The following is an 18,460-nucleotide window of genomic DNA, read 5'->3' as shown; positions in this document are numbered from 1 at the left end:
AAACAAGTTTTTCCGACCATAATGGGAGTTAATAAATTAATTCTTCAAACATCGTAAATCTCATTACAAAATAAATGGGAGATGTATTCTACTAGATTTAAATCAAGAATGAGAAAAGCAAATGATAAAGTAAAGACAAGACTTGATCAACGCTAATAAAATACCCTTACAAAATGTATCTACTAAAGATTTTTTTTTTTTTTTACAACTGTAAATAAAGGTTTTACAAATTCATGGCCTGCTTTGCTAGATTATGCACAAAGCCATTGAAACGGCTCAGAATAAAATTAAAAACTAAGCAATGAAAAAAACTAAAAGAAGCCTGAATGTCTTCTAGAGTGCCCGTAATCCTGTGATCATCCTTGTCAGCTCCCGCTAATTGAGTGATAAGTTGCAGACAATCCGAAGAAATATCCAAGTGGAGAACCCGCCGCTCTTGTGCCCACATCACAATATCTCTAATCCCCAGGGCTTCAGCCTGCAGTGCCGATTCCGCCCTGATGCGTTCCTGCCTCCTTCCCAGCTCCCTCCATGTGTCATCAGAAGCAATCCATCCGAAAGCCGCCTCATAATTACGGTTCCAGCTAGCATCGACTTTCACACGTACCACCGCACAACCGGTCGGTATGCCCAGAATACACACCGGACGACCATTCCGAATAGCCAAAGCTTCCTTTTGAGGTGTCCCTTCCTCTATTCCTTTATCAACCTGAAACTGTCTCGATTTGAAGGACTTCCACAAAATGTTCGTTTGCTAGCTCCCGGATAACCTTGTAAACCATATTGGTGATACCTTGCGAGTTGAGAACCTGATTCTGGAATTTAATCTTGTTTCGCACAGTCCATAAAGCCCATAAGGTAGCTACAAAAAGGATCACCTCACGAGTCCCCTCATCTCTTTTAGTGAGATAGCGAATCCAGTTACATATCCAATCGGATATAGGAACGCCCCCTGCCCCCTCCACCCGAATGCCTAAATCAGAGCCTGCCCAAATTCGACTTGAAAGACCACAATCTCGAAAAAGGTGTTCAGATGTTTCCATAGCTCGTTGATCACCGCGACACATGCTACAGGAGGAATCCACCTCAATATTCCGCTTATAAAACTCTTGTCCGATTGGCAGAACATTGGTAACAATCTTCCAAATCAGAATCTTCCACATCTGAGGAACTGGTAAATTCCAAAGCACTGTCCGACAGAAACTTCGGCCCCGATCGTTTAGTCTACTGTTGTCCTTAACAGTTCCTACTTTGTTCATGAAATCTTCAAAAATTAATCCATACCCACTCTTCACCGTATAAACGCCCGTCGTCGTGTGTGGACAGTAAATCTTATCCCTCTGTCTTACTTCACAGCGTGGTATAGCAAGGATTCGGGCCGCCCATTCCTCCGTGAACAGGCCTTTTATGAAGACTTCATTCCAGTTTCCACCAGAAAGAAAAAGATCTTGGACCTGTAAAGTAGCCAGATGACTAGAACTGTGGTCTAGCCATTCATTCCTAGGTTCCGGCCTATCTCCCCCCACCCACCTTGCCGTCCAAACATTTATCATCGAAGCAGTACCAGGTTTCCACCCAATATTCTCCAGTACAAAATTCAGCCCATGAAGTATGCTGCGTACGCCCCACGAGCATCCGGATCCCTTGATAGGGGTCATCCCATGAAGAAAAACCTGTGTTCCAAAACGTTTTTGTCTGAAGATCCTACTGAACAAAGATTTTTCCCCAGACACAAGTCGCCAGCCATGCTTAGCCAGCAGAGCTTGATTGAGACATTGAACATTCCGAATGCCAAGCCCACCCGCACTCTTTGGTAAACTCAGGAAGTTTTTGCTACACTAGTGGAGTTTATTCCCCAACTTACATCCCGCCCACCAAAATTGTGTCAAAAGAGAGTTTATCTTTTTTGCCACACTTACCGGAACTTTGAAGACCGATAGAAAGTAATTGGAGAGATTGGATAGAACCGTTGAAATCAGAGTAAGTCGTCCTGCTGGTGATAGAAAAATCCCGTTCCATGAAGAAATGCGCCTGGTGACATGTTCGACGAGAGCAATAAAAATCCCTTGTTTTGACTCTTTGAATTCCGCCGGGATCCCGAGGTATTTCCCAATTCCATTGTTCTTTTTTATATTGAAAGCTTTCATAATCCTCTGTGCCTTAATCAAAGTGGTGTTAGGACTAAAAAGTATCCCAGATTTCTCTACGTTTAGCCTTTGGCCTGAAGCTTCGCAATAGTTGTAATACTCCGTATTTATGAGTCTTTGGGTACTCTATCGAGTAGGCCTTACTCTGTCGAGTAAGGGTAAGTTGCGTTTTAGAAAAGTTTCTGACCTGTTGGGTACTCGATCGAGTAGCTAGGATACTCGATCGAGTAAGGGGGTACTCGATCAAGTACCTCAGGTACTCGATCGAGTAGCCGGTTTTACGGGGAGTTTTCTCGGGTTTTGTTAATTATGCGATTAAGGTATTTAAGCTTCACCGTCATTATTCTAAATCACTTTTACAAAACCTAAATTCCTGTTTAAGAGAGAAAGCAAACAAGTTCATCTTCTTAATCGCATTCTTAGCAATTTCCGGAGTTCAGACGGTCAGTTCTTGTCGTTGTTTATACCGTTGAGTTCCTTGCGTCGAGGGTAAGATCTATGTACCCTTTTTATTGTCTTTCCTTTGACTTGGTTAAACCCTAATTTAGAGATTTGGGGGTTTATGTGTAGTATGTGATTTGGTAGCCTTTATATGTTGTATGATAGGAGGAGGGTTCATAGAGGAAGCTTTTTGATTCAGCTGTAGAGACCGTCTGATTGTGTGCTTACCAGGTAGGATTTCCTACTCAGTATTAGTCCCATAATGGGATATTGGTTGATGTATTGTATTTGGTTGTTTGATATAATAGTTGTGTTGTGATTGTGGTTGTGATCGTTGTTGATGGTTCGCGAGGCGTGGCCTCGGCTGAGTGGGGTCACTTGCGGGAGTGGCTTCACGCCCTAGTTTCGCCTTCTGTGGAACCCGCCACAGAAGGGATGTGCACATTAATGGACAGGGTTATCGCTCACTATGTGGAGCGGGGATTTGGTGGGTACGGCTGCACCCCCCATCGGGGCTGGTCCAAAGGACGGTCGATTGAGATGATTGGAATTGGTTGGTTGTGTGTGTGTGACATTAAGTCGTCTGTTTATCTTATTGTTGATATATGTATTGAATTGTGTGATTAGTACTGACCCGTTTAAATGTTTTAAAAACTGTGGTGATCCATTCGGGGTGGTGAGCGATTATTGAGCGGGTATGATATGACGCGTATGGGATAGCCGGGATGAGTCATCACGTGGCGCTTAGAAGTCTTCCACGTGTCGACGATGTCTAGTAGCTTTGATAGTTTTAGCAGTAGACCGTCTGAGAACCTTGTAATTCCTTTTATTAGTTTTGGTTTTGAACATGTAATCACTTAATCTATAATTACTTTAAAAGTACGTTTCTTTATTGTCTTATGATATTCAGTACCTCGGGCAACCGAGATGGTAGTATCCTTATACCTGAGTGGTCCTGGTAAGGCACTTGGAGTATGGGGGTGTTACAATAGTCATTGATAATACGCACTAACTGAGCCACTGCATCCCCTCTATCCTTGAAAAAGAACACTGAATCGTCCGCAAAGAAAAGATGCGTAATTGGCTGAACCTCCCTAACTAGTTGAATTCCATGAATCAACCTTTGCTCATTAGCATGCTCCATATTTCGGGAGAGAACTTCCATACACAGAATGAACAAATAGGGGGATAAGGGATCACCTTGTCGCAAGCCACACCGCGGCCGGAATTGCGGCAGAGGGATCCCATTCACCAGAATTTCATAGCTTACCGAAGTAACACAATTCATCATAAGTGTTATCAATTTTTGGGGAAAGCCATACCTAACCAAGACCGCCTCCAAGAAGTCCCAACGAACTTTGTCATACGCTTTACTCATATCTGCTTTGAAAGCACATAATGCTTGTCTCCCATACCTATGCATCGAAGTTTATTAATGGCCTCATGAGCCACCAGAATATTGTCGCTAATGTTCCTCCCCGGGAGAAAAGCATTACGTGTTTCACTGACTAACGAACACATCACCTTTGACAAGCGATTAGCAATGCATTTTGTCACAATCCTCATCATCACGTTACAGAGACTAATTGGACGGTAATCCGAAACCCCTTCCGGGCTCTCTTTCTTTGGGATAAGTGCAATGAACGTCCTATTAAGTTCCCGTAGTACCCTACCGGAATTTAGAATGGATAGGACAGCCTTTGTAAAGTCGCCTTTGACCATAGACCAACACTTTTGGTAGAAGATTGCAGGGATACCATCAGGGCCTGGAGCTTTAAGAGCACCCATTTGGAAAACCGCAGCACGAACCTCTTTAGCGGAAAAAGGACTGCTAAGACGGTCCACCTCATCCTGTGAGAAAGAGTGGTGAAGATGTTTAAGCGTATCTTCAAAAACGGAACGATCTCTCCACTCCACGTTGTCAGTCGATGATGAATAAAGGTCCATAAAGGTAGTCTGGAATGCTTCCCGAATGTGGTCCATATCATAATACCAATTTCCATCCGACCCTTTAATCCCGTGAATGTGATTTCTTCCCGCCCGTCCTTTTACCCAATTAAAGAAATATTTAGTACAAGTATCTCCATCAACCATCCATCTTACCTTTGCCCTTTGTTTCCAGAAAGCTGCCGCCGCCCTTGCGAACTCTGTTACTTCCTTATTTATTTTTGTGTACTCCTCATCTCCATTCCCCGAGATAGCCAGCATCATACCATGTTCCAATTTCTGATCGAAGTCTTCCCATTTCAGTCTCCATTCTGCTCTTTTGTCAAGAGCCCAATGCTTAGCACACGTCCGGATTCTGGATAGTTTCCTATTCACTTGATACGCCGGTGATCCTATGACAACCCTGTTCCACTCAACCCTAATCCTTTCCATACACTCCTCATGTTCCAGCACCCAAGCATCAAGCTTATATGGTCTACTTCCAGTTGTGGTTACAAGATTCAGGTCTATTTCTATCGGCGCATGATCCAAAATTTGGATAGGATAATGCTTGATGCCAGTATTTGGCAAAACAGTGAACCAATCTTTCGATCCATAGGCTTTGTCAATTCGTTCATAAACCCTCTTTTCACCCTTCCGATTGTTGCACCACGTAAAACGTGGTCCTTTAAAAGGAATATCCAAAAGTTCATTGCGAATTTTCCATAGGTTAAACTCATCCGCCCCTCCAATAGATCGTTGACTCAAACTTAGTTTGTCACTTCGATAGTCAACTTAGTTAAAGTCTCCCACCATTAGATATGGAGCCTTGCAAGACCCAATCCATTCCTCAACCTCATGTAACACCGATGCACGTAGGCTTACACACGGCGCACCGTAAAAAAGCACAAGATACCAAGCTAAACCATTATATTTTTGAACCAAAAGGATGATAAAATGATTACATGCCTTAACCACCGACATACGAGATTCCTTCCGCCACCCTACCCATAGTTCACCCGATGCTCCCACCGCATGAACCCCAAAAAACTTATCAAAACCAACCGTCCTAAACATAGGGAAAATCCGATTAGCATTACATTTAGTTTCTATTAAAAAAAGAACATCATAAAACTTACTACCTACCAACGCTCTTATTTTTGGAATTGTAGGGGCAAGCGTGTTATTGAGACTCCTACAATTCCAAATGAGGCCCATCATGGTGAAAGAGGAGGTTGTGAAGGCCCAACCTCCGCAAAGCCATCCAAATCAGGATCAAAGCCCGCCCCCCCCCCCTTTCACCGATGGAAGAGAAGAGTCACTTGACTCCACCATCACCACGTCTTCCACATTCACTCTAAAACCCCAAGTGGGTTGTTGCTTACACTGTTCTTTCTTCTCAGTCATTGGTGACCAGCATCTTCTTTTTGCCATTTGACGGAGATAATCCTTGGCCTCCTCCATAGAGTGTTTAGCCGAGTCTGGAATGATATGTTAGAAATCTATATCTCATTATTCAACATATTCATATATGTTCCAATTTAATTTAGTCATAAATTAAATCTAGATCTTATGCATGCAAACATAAATAAATATAGAGAAGAAATCGTTTTCCTTACTATGTGATTTCGGTTTTTATGGGCACAAACAAGATCTCCTTCTTGTTAGTTCTTGAGCATTCCAAATAATGGATGAACAAAGATTCAAGTATAGAATCTCTCCCAAAAGTGAATACCCAAGGAAAAACTCTTAATAACTAATATTATTATGTTCTAGTAATAATAAAAGTCTTTACTTAAAATTTGACACAAAATATTTATTTGTTCTCTTGAAAAATTTCGGTTGATTTTTGTGGTTTTTATTTCTCTAAAATTTCATAAGATGTAGAGAGACATAATTTTTACACACTAGAAAATTATGTGAAGAAGAAGTGAATAATAAAAGAAAAGCCCCCTTGTCTTTTCTATGTGGAAACCGGTTGGAGGGGAAGGAGAGCCCAATGCATGGGCTAGTTTTTCTACCCAAGAAAAACATAGGTATGCAAGGCTATGTGAGGTAGTAATCATAGTGTTTTCCACTTAAAATAAAAACACAATATACACCTTAACCTCCCTCCATATTTCGGCACTTTTATAAAATGGATGGTCCATTTTATTTTGTTGTCAATTGTCAATTGTGACAAATGTGACATGTTACTTGTCATGTGAAATTGTAATGTATTTTTTAACATATTAAAAATCATCATACTCATAAAATATGTCATTTACAAAATCGACTAGTAATTCGTAATTACTTGTGCCAAAACGGTTTACCAAATTATAAATTACAACGTCTTATATTTATAATAAATTATTCATTCAATTTCAATTCCAAATTGTTTCGTAAACAATAATTTTATCTAAGTAATAAAACAATTCAATTACTTAGACCGTATCTAATATAATCAAATTACAATAAGACACGTTAATTTTACTCACAAAATCATCCGTCAATTTTTAAGCAATTTAATTAACCCGTATCGGCATACGATTAATTAAATAATCAATTAAGAGTATTTCCCTATAGGTATGACCTAAGGGGATCAACTGATCACCACCGTCGCACGACAGTAATGTCAAACTCTAGACAGCCAATCATTACCGATATGTGTGGACCAAATTGATCAGTAAATATTACATCCCACATGTATTCTTAAAATGAGATTTAAACATGTGATCATCATGATCGACAATTGTGATCGCATTATTGTCGGAGGACACTTATTCCAACATGATGTAGTCTCCAGCATCAGTACAGCATTTACGCTTCCTTGCCCCTCTGATCTCTTCCTTGTAATCCTCTCTCAGGTCAGAAAAATGATAGACATCAATTAACCCCAAGCATCCATCAGATGAATTGCCAACAGGCAGAGCAGCTATCAACTTTGATTTAGCCCCTGCCTCAGGAATATCAAACAATTTTGCCCCAGAAGTCCTTGCTGATTGTTTTTCCTTGTCCCTGGTTCCAACCCTGTCTGCTTCAGCCTTCATTAAAACCTCCCAGGGAACTAGATTAGAGGAGCCTTCATCTATTTCCTTCCCCTTGTTTACAATAGCAGTGGAGAATAAAGAGGATGGAGCTTGGATTCTCTGCATATCATCCCCAGTTGGATCCTCAGAGGTGGTATTAAGCAGGCCCACCTCAGAGGCACCCCTCAGAGCAAGTTGTAATTCTGTATTTACTTCTTCAGTATCATCAGAGGAGATGACAATGATCTCCTCCCCATCCCTGCCATCAGAGTAGAATTCTGAATTAAGAGATTCAGATGCAAGCATATCAGCAGACATTAAGGGGACTACATTCTGATTGTCCTCCAGCTCATTATTAACCTCATCCACTGTATTGATGCCAGTGCCCAAATCATTGATTTCATTCATACCTTCATCCATAGCCACCATCATCGTCCCATCATTCTTCTCCCCATTTCCAGCTATCTGACCTGATCCCTGCCCCACCTGTCTGGTGGTCCCATCAACATAATGGTACATTGTAGGTCAGCCTTCCACGGGAGGGTCAAAGGTTTGGTTATACCCCCTGTGTTCATCCTCCATATGAGCCCAACCCAGATCATCTTCAATTCTATTCAGAATGGCAGCTTGATTTCTCTGATCACGGTCCAAAGCACCAACAAGACTATTCTGATTTGTATACAGAATATACGGGTCCTCAGTTTGAATCTGGTCAAGCACTCCTTGCTGCAGCATATTCAGTTCACCCTGCACCTCCAGCTCCTCTCATGCACTATGATACACTTCATTATTTGTCTCTCCCTTATCTAGCCAACCTCCTGCCCCAGGTATGACTTGGTTACCAGTACCCATCTCAACATCCTGAACCTGATTTTCCTGAACTTGTCCTTGATTACCCTCACCCTCCACATCCTGAGGCTCAGTCATAGCTACATCACCCTGCCCTCTGACCCCAATAACCCCACCTGAGATGGGATTTGCATTACCAGCCTGAAACACTACTGGACCTGCGAAGGGTTGATCTGTGACAGCAAAAGCCATCCCTGGTAATACTCTCCCTCCAGGTATTATGCCTAAATCAAAGTCTACTGCCCTCTCAGGTGACTCCCACCTCCTTCTCCTCCTGGTAGGACCCCTAGCAGAACCTCTAGCCTCCCCAGCCTTACCTTGGACGACAAGAACTTGGTAGTGGAAGGAGTAGCACGTAAATCTAAATTGAACATTGTATGTGTGCTATTAGTTTGAAAGACAGGAAAGCCATTTTCAACAGACCTGTCAAGCATCCCATTAATCCCAGACACCACAGTCATAATAGTTTCCCTACACTGAGCCCCTTTATGCCCAATTTTACCACACTTAATACAGTACTTAAAGATTTTCTCGTACCTGAATTAAATCCATAACAGATAACCTCCCTCCATTGCTAAGAAAAACTCAGGCATTAAAGGTTCATTTAATTGAAGTTGCACCTTTATCCTTAAGAAGTCATTATCTGGAACCAAATGGAATGGTTCAACATGGTAATTATGGCTCAGCAACTTACCAGCAATATGGGCGACTTGCATAGTCAAGTATTCAAAAGGAAGCCCACAAACTCTCACCCACACCTCTGCATATGGGAATCTGACTGTACGCGGCACTGTGTCACGAAACCACTTCGAAAAGACCATAACAGCTCCATCAATTGTTGATGTCGTCCTCTGCAACAGGCCCTCCATGTCCTCTGCTTCAGTACAATGGAACACATAGACCTCACCCATGCGAAAAGCAGTGACAGTCCCCTTAGTGGTCCACTTCTTCCTAATCACATCATTGATCAACTCCGCCTCAAAGAGTCGATAGTCAACCATGAAACCCAGGACACAGCAACTCCAGAAATCCCTAGATTGTCCTAGTTCAGATGGGTCCACATTAATGACCCCACCAGACCTAGGGAACCTCCAAATATTCGCATGAAGAGGGTTCATGGGATTGAACTCAGCTGCTGAATGGTTCTGTTGAAGTCCCTGATGATCAAACATGTTAGAATGCATCTCATATCCAGGCTCATTTGTTCCTTGGACATTACCCTCAAACTGACACTACAAGAAAAACTAAAACAGGCGACCGAAATTTGGCGACTCATATATTCAGTCGCCAAATTGGCGACTGATTTTCAAATTGGCGACTGAAATCAGTCGCCAATTTGGCGATCTTTCTTTTTAAAAGGGAATCAAACTTAGCGACCGAGATTTTTAATTTGGCGGCGATTTATGTGTAGTCGCCAATTTGGCGATCAAATTCGATCGCCAAAATGAATTTGATCGCCAATTTTCTTAGTAGAAACAGTTTGTCATTTTTTAAAAAAGGAATCAATTTGGCGATCAGGGTTTTAAAATTTGGCGATCGATGTATGTGTAGTCGCCAAATTTGGCGACTGAAATGCAGTCGCCAAATGGCTTTTCAGTCGCCAAATTTGTTTATAGAAAAACGGAACTCCTCTCTCCTGCTTTACTCTTTCGAAACAAAAAAAAAAAAAAAAAGAAGAGAGGAAAGCAGCGGGCGACGACAACAACCACACAACCACACCACCACTTCCACCACTTCCACCACCGTGACCACCGTTCTCATTGCCTCCATCACTCTCTTTAATTAGGTTAGTTTTTTTTTGTTTAATTTCAGTTTAATTTGTTTAATTTGTTAGATTAATTTGTAGTTAGTTTGATTAATTTGTGGTTAGTTTGTTAGATTTATTTGTAGTTAGTATGTTAGATTAATTTGTAGTTAGATTTAGTTTAATTTGTGTTTGAATTAAAAGGGAATGATTAAGGGGGTTTGTGTTTAGGTTTAGGGTTATGGGTGGGGGTTTGGTCGGCCGTGGGTGGTGGCGGTGGGGGAAGGGTGGCCGTGGGTGGTGGCGGTGGGGGAAGGGTGGCCGTGGGTGGTGGCGGTGGGGGAAGGGAATTATTGTTATTATTATTAGTATTAGTATTATTATTAGTATTAGTATTATTATTATTATTGTTATTATTATTATTATTATTATTATTATTATTATTACTAATTAAACCGCCTTATTATTATTAATGTTAAGCTAAGTGAAACCGTCCTTTGCATTAATGGAATTAGCTAAGTGAAACCGTCTTTTGGATTAAGAGAAATTATCTATTAGCTAAGTAGAACCTTCTTTAGGACTTGATTTTGATAAATTTAGTTTGATAATTCATGTTATTGATGAATTGAGGTAGAATAACCTTGTTATTTTTGTTTTTCTTTTCTCTTTTCGGGGTTGTCACCATGTTGCTAGGCACCACCGTCTGCTGAGCCGTTGCTTCTTGTTTTCTTTTCATTTTTGCTTTTACTTGATTAGGTAACCTCCTCTTACCAGTTACTTTTTAAATTTACTAATTTTAGTTCAAATTATGTTACGGACTTTAGGATAGAAGCCTTTACTATGTGGTTGAATTGGGCTATTGATTGACTTAATTAATTTAGTACTTGATTGTGTTGTTGTTTGATTTGATGTTGACTTAGTACCCGTTCAAGAATTACTCATTAGGAGTAATTCTTGAATAGTCCCCATTTTGGGACTGTCTTTGTACGTTTCAAGTCATTTAGGTAGTAAACACGTACTTGTGATTTATTAATGAGGAATGAGTTTGGTGGCGATCCCTTTAATGTTCTCCGAATACATGTATATGTGTATTTGGAGAACTCAAGGGAATTGTCTTTGCCAATTTTTTCCTCATTAATAAATTACAAGTGTGTTTGCTAGTGACTTGAAACGTACATTGACGGGTTTAGGTTGGAGTAATAAGGACCCCATTCGAAGATGGATTATTTATTGACAATATTTATATATTGTTTTCATATGTTTATTGTATAATGTGGAGTATAATGTTTAAATTTTGTATTTAATATTATTGTTATTTTTTAAAAATGTTTAAATTTCTTTGGGGTCTTCTTTAGATTAAAATGAAGAGATTGGAACGTTCATGGATGTATGAAGGAAGATTAGACCATTCCAATAAGAAAAGACGTCCTACCGCTAGATTTATAAAGGGTGTTAGCGAGTTTATTGAATTTGCTAAACAACAAGATGAATATGACTTGGTAGACAAAAAACTTAGGTGCCCTTGTGCCAAATGCAAAAACCTGAAATACCAGCTTGACATTGTAGTAGAAGAACATCTCATTATAAGGGTGTTCATCAAAGGGGCAAACACGATATTTGGATGATAAAGAGTATAATCGTGCCCACCTTTACGTGCTATCTAATTGTGACCTCTTGGAGCCATACGAAACACAGTTTGTTAATGATTTCATTCAGAGGAATCCTAATATAAGTAAGGATGATGTTTGGGATAAACATGAGGACCAATTTCCATCATGGTTTCAGAAACATGTAATTGAGTTGAATATTCAAGATGATTTGATAAGAAGTTTGGCTTTTGGTCCTTCAAAAATGGTAAGAACGTGGAATCGATACTCGGTTAATGGGTTTAATTTTCAAACATTCAACCACGGTAAAGGTAAGGCTAGGTGCAATTGGGGGTTACTATTTCTTCTCTTGATGACAACGAATACTATGGTATAGTTGAAGATATCTTTGAAATTAGTTATAGTGGACGTGGCCGAGCTTATAAAACTGTCTTATTCAAGGTTGACTGGAAGGATAATTCACGTGGGTCTTGGAATGAGAGTACATGAACAATACAAGCTTGTAGAAGTGAATCGTACTAGAACATACTCTAAGTATGATCCATTTATACTTGCACATCAGGCTCATCAAGTGTATTTTGCTACTTATCCAAGCACAACAAATGATAGAAATCAAAATGCGTGGTGTGCAATCTTTAAGACGAAGGCACGGTCACAAGTTGATACAACTTTTTTCCAAGAAGAAAACGTTTCAAATGAAACGCTTTTGTCTCCACCCGATGAAATCAACTATGAGCATGAGAATAAAGATGGTGAAGACATGGAAGAGGAAGAATTTTATGATGTGGAAGAGAGACTGCCGGGGGAGGATGAGGCGGAGGAGGAGGAGGAGAGAAGGGAAGAAGAGGAGGAGAGGAGGGGGAAGATGAGGTGAGGAGGAGAAGGGAGGAGGAGAAAAGGAGGAAGGACGAGGGGTTTGGAGATGAAGATGATTATGATGATGATGATGACGATGAGGAAGAGGATGAGGATGAGGACGAGGGGTTTGAAGATGAAGATGATTAAATTGGTATAATTTTGTATTCCTCAAGAGTAAATTATTAAAATTTAGAAGTCTTGTATAATTTTCATTTATCATTATTTGTGTTAATTTATATTTGTATTACTGCAGATGGCATGGAGCGGTCGAGGTAGGAAGCGTGGAGGCGGCTCAGGAGGAGGACAGAGTACGCGTCCGGAGCAGGAGGAGGAGTTTGTGCAGGAGGATCCGATGCAGACAGACGGTGACGATGAGGAGACTGACGCTACCGACGAGCCACCACCGGTGCCGATACGGTACACTTCGGATCATAAGATGATTCTTGAGCCGGCGGGATTATGGTAAGTTTTATTCTTTATTAGTCTACTATTTTGTTTTTTTTTTTTTTTTTTTTTTTTAAAATAATAATTGTTTGTAATTTTACATGTTCAAAATAAATGCAGGTTTATGGACGATTGCGTGGTACGAGGTGTCACGAAAAGCACGAAGACTAATTTCGTGGGTCCAATTCCTACATCGTGGACACAAGCTTCTCAAGCACAAAGAGATGCGTGGTTCAATAACTTTCGGGTATATATTTTCCGTAATTCTTTGTTTTAATAACCAAGGTTATACTTTTATAAATACTAATATGAAATTTTGTCGCTTTTTTTTTTGTAGCAAGCATATGCTTGGTCACCGTCTCAAGAACGGAATGTCCGTATCAGGTACGAGGAAGTCGGTACTCGACGATATCGGGACGTGATTTGGAAGGTAGTTAGGCGCCCAAAGGAACCAGACCACATGAAAGGTATTTAATTAACTTGTTTTGTTATTTGTATTAATTAGTATATACTCTCTTATATTATAAATAATATCAGTAACTTATTAGTTATGATTTCATATGTGTAATTGCAGGTGACAAGTATGAAGGCTTAATAAAGCATACCAAAACTCCCGCTTTTCAGAAGAAGTCTAAGCAAGCATCCCTCAACAAAAGAGGAGGAAAGGAAGACGCCGTGAACGAGCCTACTCATTTCGCGGGTTCACGATCGTTCTGGAATCGTATGTTGGGGGTAAGTTTGTCTATTATTTCACACTTTTTTTTGTTTTCAATGCAACATGTTTATTTTATGTTACATTTTTTGTTGATTTTCTAACATGTATGTTTTTTTTTTTTCATTCGAGAGAGGAAAGAAGAAGTCACAAATAGGATTGCGACGGTACCGTAACCAAGCTTCGGACACGCATTCCAGGGTTGACCACAAAGGGGTTAGAATTTGGACTAAGCCAAAAGACAAGCAATTATATGTAAGTTTCCGTAACACTTAATTTTTGTTAATTTACTCTCTTTTAAAATGTCGTATATAAGGTGGTTACCATATTAACTTACAACCATTTGTTTAATATTGTAGGAAGCATTTGAACAAGAAAAAGCCGCCAATCCGAAACTCCGATAATGACATATGGTATAAGTTGGTGGATGGCTTCAAGAAAGGGAACGTGTATGGTACCGGAAGTTCAACACCGGCTTTCTATGAAAAACGCGTAGGAGATCGACTTCAACAATTCCCAAGAACACGTATCAACCTGGAATTATTAGTCAACTTCAAAGTCAAATAAGAGAGCGTGATGAACGTGATGCCAAACGTGATGAAGAACTTGCCAAACGTGATGAAGAATTCCGGCAAATGAAGGAAAGAATGGAAATGTTTGAAAATTGGTGGCAAGGTTGTAACCCCGGACCTAGATCCAACTACGATCCAAATGATCCGCATGGTCCACATGGGGGGAGTGGAGCCGGTGTTGGCTTCCAAGTAAGATGATTTTAGCATGTAAGCTTGTAAAACTTGAACACTTTAGACTTGAACATTTAGAATAGCTTAGCTTGTAAAACTTTCATTTTCAATATATGAAATGAAGTTTGAGAAATTGGGAGGTGTTGGGTTAAAATGTATGGTGTTGTGTGTGTTGAAATTTGGGATGTATGGTGTTGTGGAACATCGGTTTGTATGCAGGTTGTAAATATTTGGCTAGCAATGAAAACGAAAAAATCCACCAAAACTTACAGTAGCTTTGGCGACTGATTCCTGATTTGGCGACTGCAAGTCAGTCGCCAAATTGGCGACTGCAAGTCAGTCGCCAAATTGGCGACTGATGTCAAGGTAGTCGCCAAAATGGCGACTGATTTGTAGTCGCCAAATCCCACATCAGTTGCCAAATTGCCTCAGTCAAATTGGCTACGTCACCCAAAAATGGCGACTGAATTAGCATTTGGAGACTGCATTTCAGTCGCCATTTTGGCGACTACCTTGACATCAGTCGCCAAATTGGCGACTACCCTTTCAGTCGCCATTTTTGGTATTTGGCGACTGATTTGTCAGTCGCTAAATTTGGCGACCGACTTTAGTCGCCAAAGCTAAAAAAGGCGACTAAGGTCCGCGACTGACGTTTGGCGACTGATTTCAGTCGCCAAATTGATTTTGGCGACTGAAATCAGTCGCCTGTTTTAATTCTTTTTGTAGTGTGATTTCCAGATGCCATTCTTGTCTGCCGAAAAAAACTTGAGTGTTGACACTTAGTATTTTGTAAATTAACAGTGGCTTGATTTTGTGATTTGTGACGAACTTTCTTTTTTGGATTTAGGAGATTGATGAAATGTGAAGATGAGTATGAGACTCCTACCGTCATACTCGTGGTTTAAATAGTGAAATGAGGCAATCTAGAAAGGCGCAAAAGCTCCGGAATCCTCACCGACGTTTCAATCAGCAGCTCACTAATCGCCAATGAACGGTAGGCAGAATCCTCGAGCTGACTAAAATAAAGAGACTGCCAATTAAGGCAAACTGAAGTTAATGATGGAATGGAATATGGAAAGATTTTAGGAGAAAATCAGCTGTGAATAAATTCTGACACGGAATTAGGGTTTCGAGCTCCAATTAATGCCCCCAATTCCAAATGATTACTTACTTTAATAGGTTTAGCTGAACAGAAGCGTAAAAACAAAATGGAATATTAAGAGGTTTAGAGCATCCCTTTATCAGTAGATGCAATTTGGGGAAATTAAAAAGATGATTATAGAGGAAGTAGGATATGATTATAGCTAGAAAAGGTGAAGTTTAAGCTCTCCAGGGAGAGAAAAGCTCTCTAGAAATTTTAGAGAGAGAAATTAAATTTGGAGTATAATTTATCTACTAAAGATTCATTGGGGACTTCCCATCAAAGAAATTTGGACAACCATCGTTCTAGGTCTACTATATAAATTTTATAAATTTAATAATTATTCAACTCACAATTATTTTGCCAACAAAAACTACATAGGTACTACGAATTTTTTGCCCCAAATTTTTCCGTGGCTAAAAACTCTCGTGGCAAGCAAGACATACACGAGAGAGTACTCGTCCCAAAGTTACTTACACCGAAGCCCTTAGTTGTGATTTTTTTTTTTATGAACTTTCAGAATTAAAAGTATTAACAAGGAAATATGTAAGAAATATGGTATATTATTAATTAGAAATACAATATACAAAATAATATTGTTGTCTTACCGTTTAAGTTATTAGAAGCTTCCAAATTTAGGGTTAATGTTTCATCTTGATGAACAAGAAATTTTGTAGAGCACGTTGCTCTGGGCAATCTTTTCTTTATGTCCGGTAAACAGGGAACGCAAATATAATAAACTTAACATACACTTAAATGAGTCCTAAGAAAAGTCCGCATTGGTAGACAACAATATTCTCAGCTTACCTTTCACACTTAAAATTCGATCAAGCGAACTTCCAATCAGACACGTGCGACCAAACCCTTTAAATATTTTCAACGCTTCAAATGCCTTTTTATTTCTTTGTAATCTCTCTCCCGTAAAATTCTGTCCATATTTAGGTACCAAATTCTGGCATATATATAAACACTTGCTATTGAATCTTCGGCGACAAACTATCACTCTTATTTCCTTGATTGTTAGATTAGGATTAACCTTTATCATAACTATATCACAATCGAATTTGTGTGCAATCCTTGGTTGTTTTCTTAAAAATGCTTTCCACAACTTTGGAACATTAATTATAAGGTTTTGAATCAATTGTTCATAGGTGCTTAAATTCAATGTTCTTTTTCAACTTTAACCTATTATCATTTCCCCCTTAATATGTTCAGAAATCTCAAAGCACTCTATTGGTCTTCTCTTATCATTCTTTTTCCAGTGTTTGGAGTGTTATTATATTACCACTTTGGAGTTTTGGGCTTAGAAGGTTTGGAAGTTTTGATTTCAGAGACTTTGGAGTCACCGCATTAGAAGTTTTGGGCGCAACAATATGCGGTGTGGGAGCATCAATTTAAGCCAATATTATTTATTTTGTCTTTTCTTTCTCAGTATTCTGCTCAAATTTGAACCAATCTTTTGTTTCTTCTTTTGTTGGGTCAGAGTTTTTCGTAATAACTTGAGTTTAATCAGTCGTCAATCTTACTTAATGTACGGGTTTTGATAGTCGCCAAATTGACGACTTATATCAGTAGGCCGTTCATTTATATCAGTCGCCAATTTGGCGACTATTCTAGATAGTCGCTTTTTTAGTCACCCGATAACAGAATATGTAGCAGATCTTTGAATTATAGTATGAGTGTCTCCAAAGTATTTAGTTTTAAGAAGTAGAAAGTCTAAAAAGTGCTATATTTGTGAACTTTTGAATTAAAGAGCATGGTGTATACGTAAATTGAACTTTCGAGACAGTTTGTGATGGTAGTTATAATTTATATAACAGTGTTAATTCTTGTATGATACTTTTAGTAAAGGGAAATATAGCAAATCACCCCCATAAGTTTGATCTTATGTGGAATCAAACCCTTTAACTTATAAATGTAGCAAATTAACCCCATAAATTTCTCTTAATATGCAATTAACCACATATATAATTTTTAAAAATAAAAGTTGTTAATTAAATATTTTACTATTATTGAAAATCAAAATTATTGATTAGATATTAATCCTAAAATTCTTGTTTATTAAAAAATATTTCAAATATTTTATTTATTTATTTTGGCGAAACGTGTTCCTAATATGAGAATTATTAATGATGTTACAATATAAAGTTACATGACCAAATTTTTGTCTATACTAAAATTGGTTCGCATTTTTCGTTGAATATGTAAATATTATATTTAATTATTTAAGAAATATATTTATAATAGAAAAAAATAGGTTTTAGTTAGAAAAAAACAGTAAGGATCCTCTGTCCCACTTTTATATCCCAGTGTGTGTGCCACTTCACTTACCTCTTAACACCAGAAGGATCATCTGTCCCACTTTTGGGACAGAGGATCCCACTCGTCTTAACACATCACTTGTTGCAAAATAAAATATTGCAATAATTGTATTAATTTGTTGATGTGTTAGATGGTGATTGGAGTGATACACACATTGGGACACCAAATGGGACAGAAGATCTCCACTCTAAAAAAAATGGTAAAAAACATGATTTGTGTTTTTAATTGCACATTTTAGAAAGTTGTGGGGCTAATTTGCTACAAGTGAAACTTAAAAGCTTATTTGCACATAATTTATAAGTTATAGGGATAATTTAATTTGCTACTCCCCGCTTTTACAAATTGATGACTTTCAAGTAATTATCAATCACTTGACAACTTTCGTTCATCGATTTTTAACTGATTGAGCTTCATCCTCATATCACTCACGATTAAAACAAACACAAGGATGAGAGATTAAACTCTAACCCCATAACACAACTTATAATTGCAATGCGCGATTTTCAAACCTTATTAAG

At 39.0% G+C, this 18,460-nt stretch overlaps 1 protein-coding gene and 1 long non-coding RNA gene across 2 annotated transcripts; one reads left to right on the top strand and one right to left on the bottom strand.

Annotated features, from left to right (window-relative positions):
* Nucleotides 1–223: 223 nt before the first annotated feature.
* On the bottom strand, nt 224–3,966 carry LOC141651011 (uncharacterized). The gene is made up of 3 exons (XM_074458741.1): nt 3,602–3,966; nt 810–1,704; nt 224–715 (listed from the first exon to the last, which is right to left on the bottom strand). Exons 1-3 carry the CDS (start codon nt 3,964–3,966, stop codon nt 224–226), a joined length of 1,752 nt encoding a protein of 583 aa, XP_074314842.1.
* Nucleotides 3,967–12,851: 8,885 nt separating this feature from the next.
* Nucleotides 12,852–13,474, top strand: LOC141652027 (uncharacterized). Its single transcript, XR_012546946.1, has 3 exons — nt 12,852–13,042; nt 13,145–13,271; nt 13,362–13,474. It is a non-coding gene; the product is annotated as an uncharacterized LOC141652027 (long non-coding RNA).
* Nucleotides 13,475–18,460: the final 4,986 nt, after the last annotated feature.

Source organism: Silene latifolia, chromosome 4 (assembly GCF_048544455.1).
Source record: "Silene latifolia isolate original U9 population chromosome 4, ASM4854445v1, whole genome shotgun sequence".
Classification (NCBI taxonomy): domain Eukaryota; kingdom Viridiplantae; phylum Streptophyta; class Magnoliopsida; order Caryophyllales; family Caryophyllaceae; genus Silene; species Silene latifolia.
The sequence above is the reverse complement of the archived record's forward strand: the minus strand, read 5'-3'. Positions and strand labels throughout refer to the sequence as shown.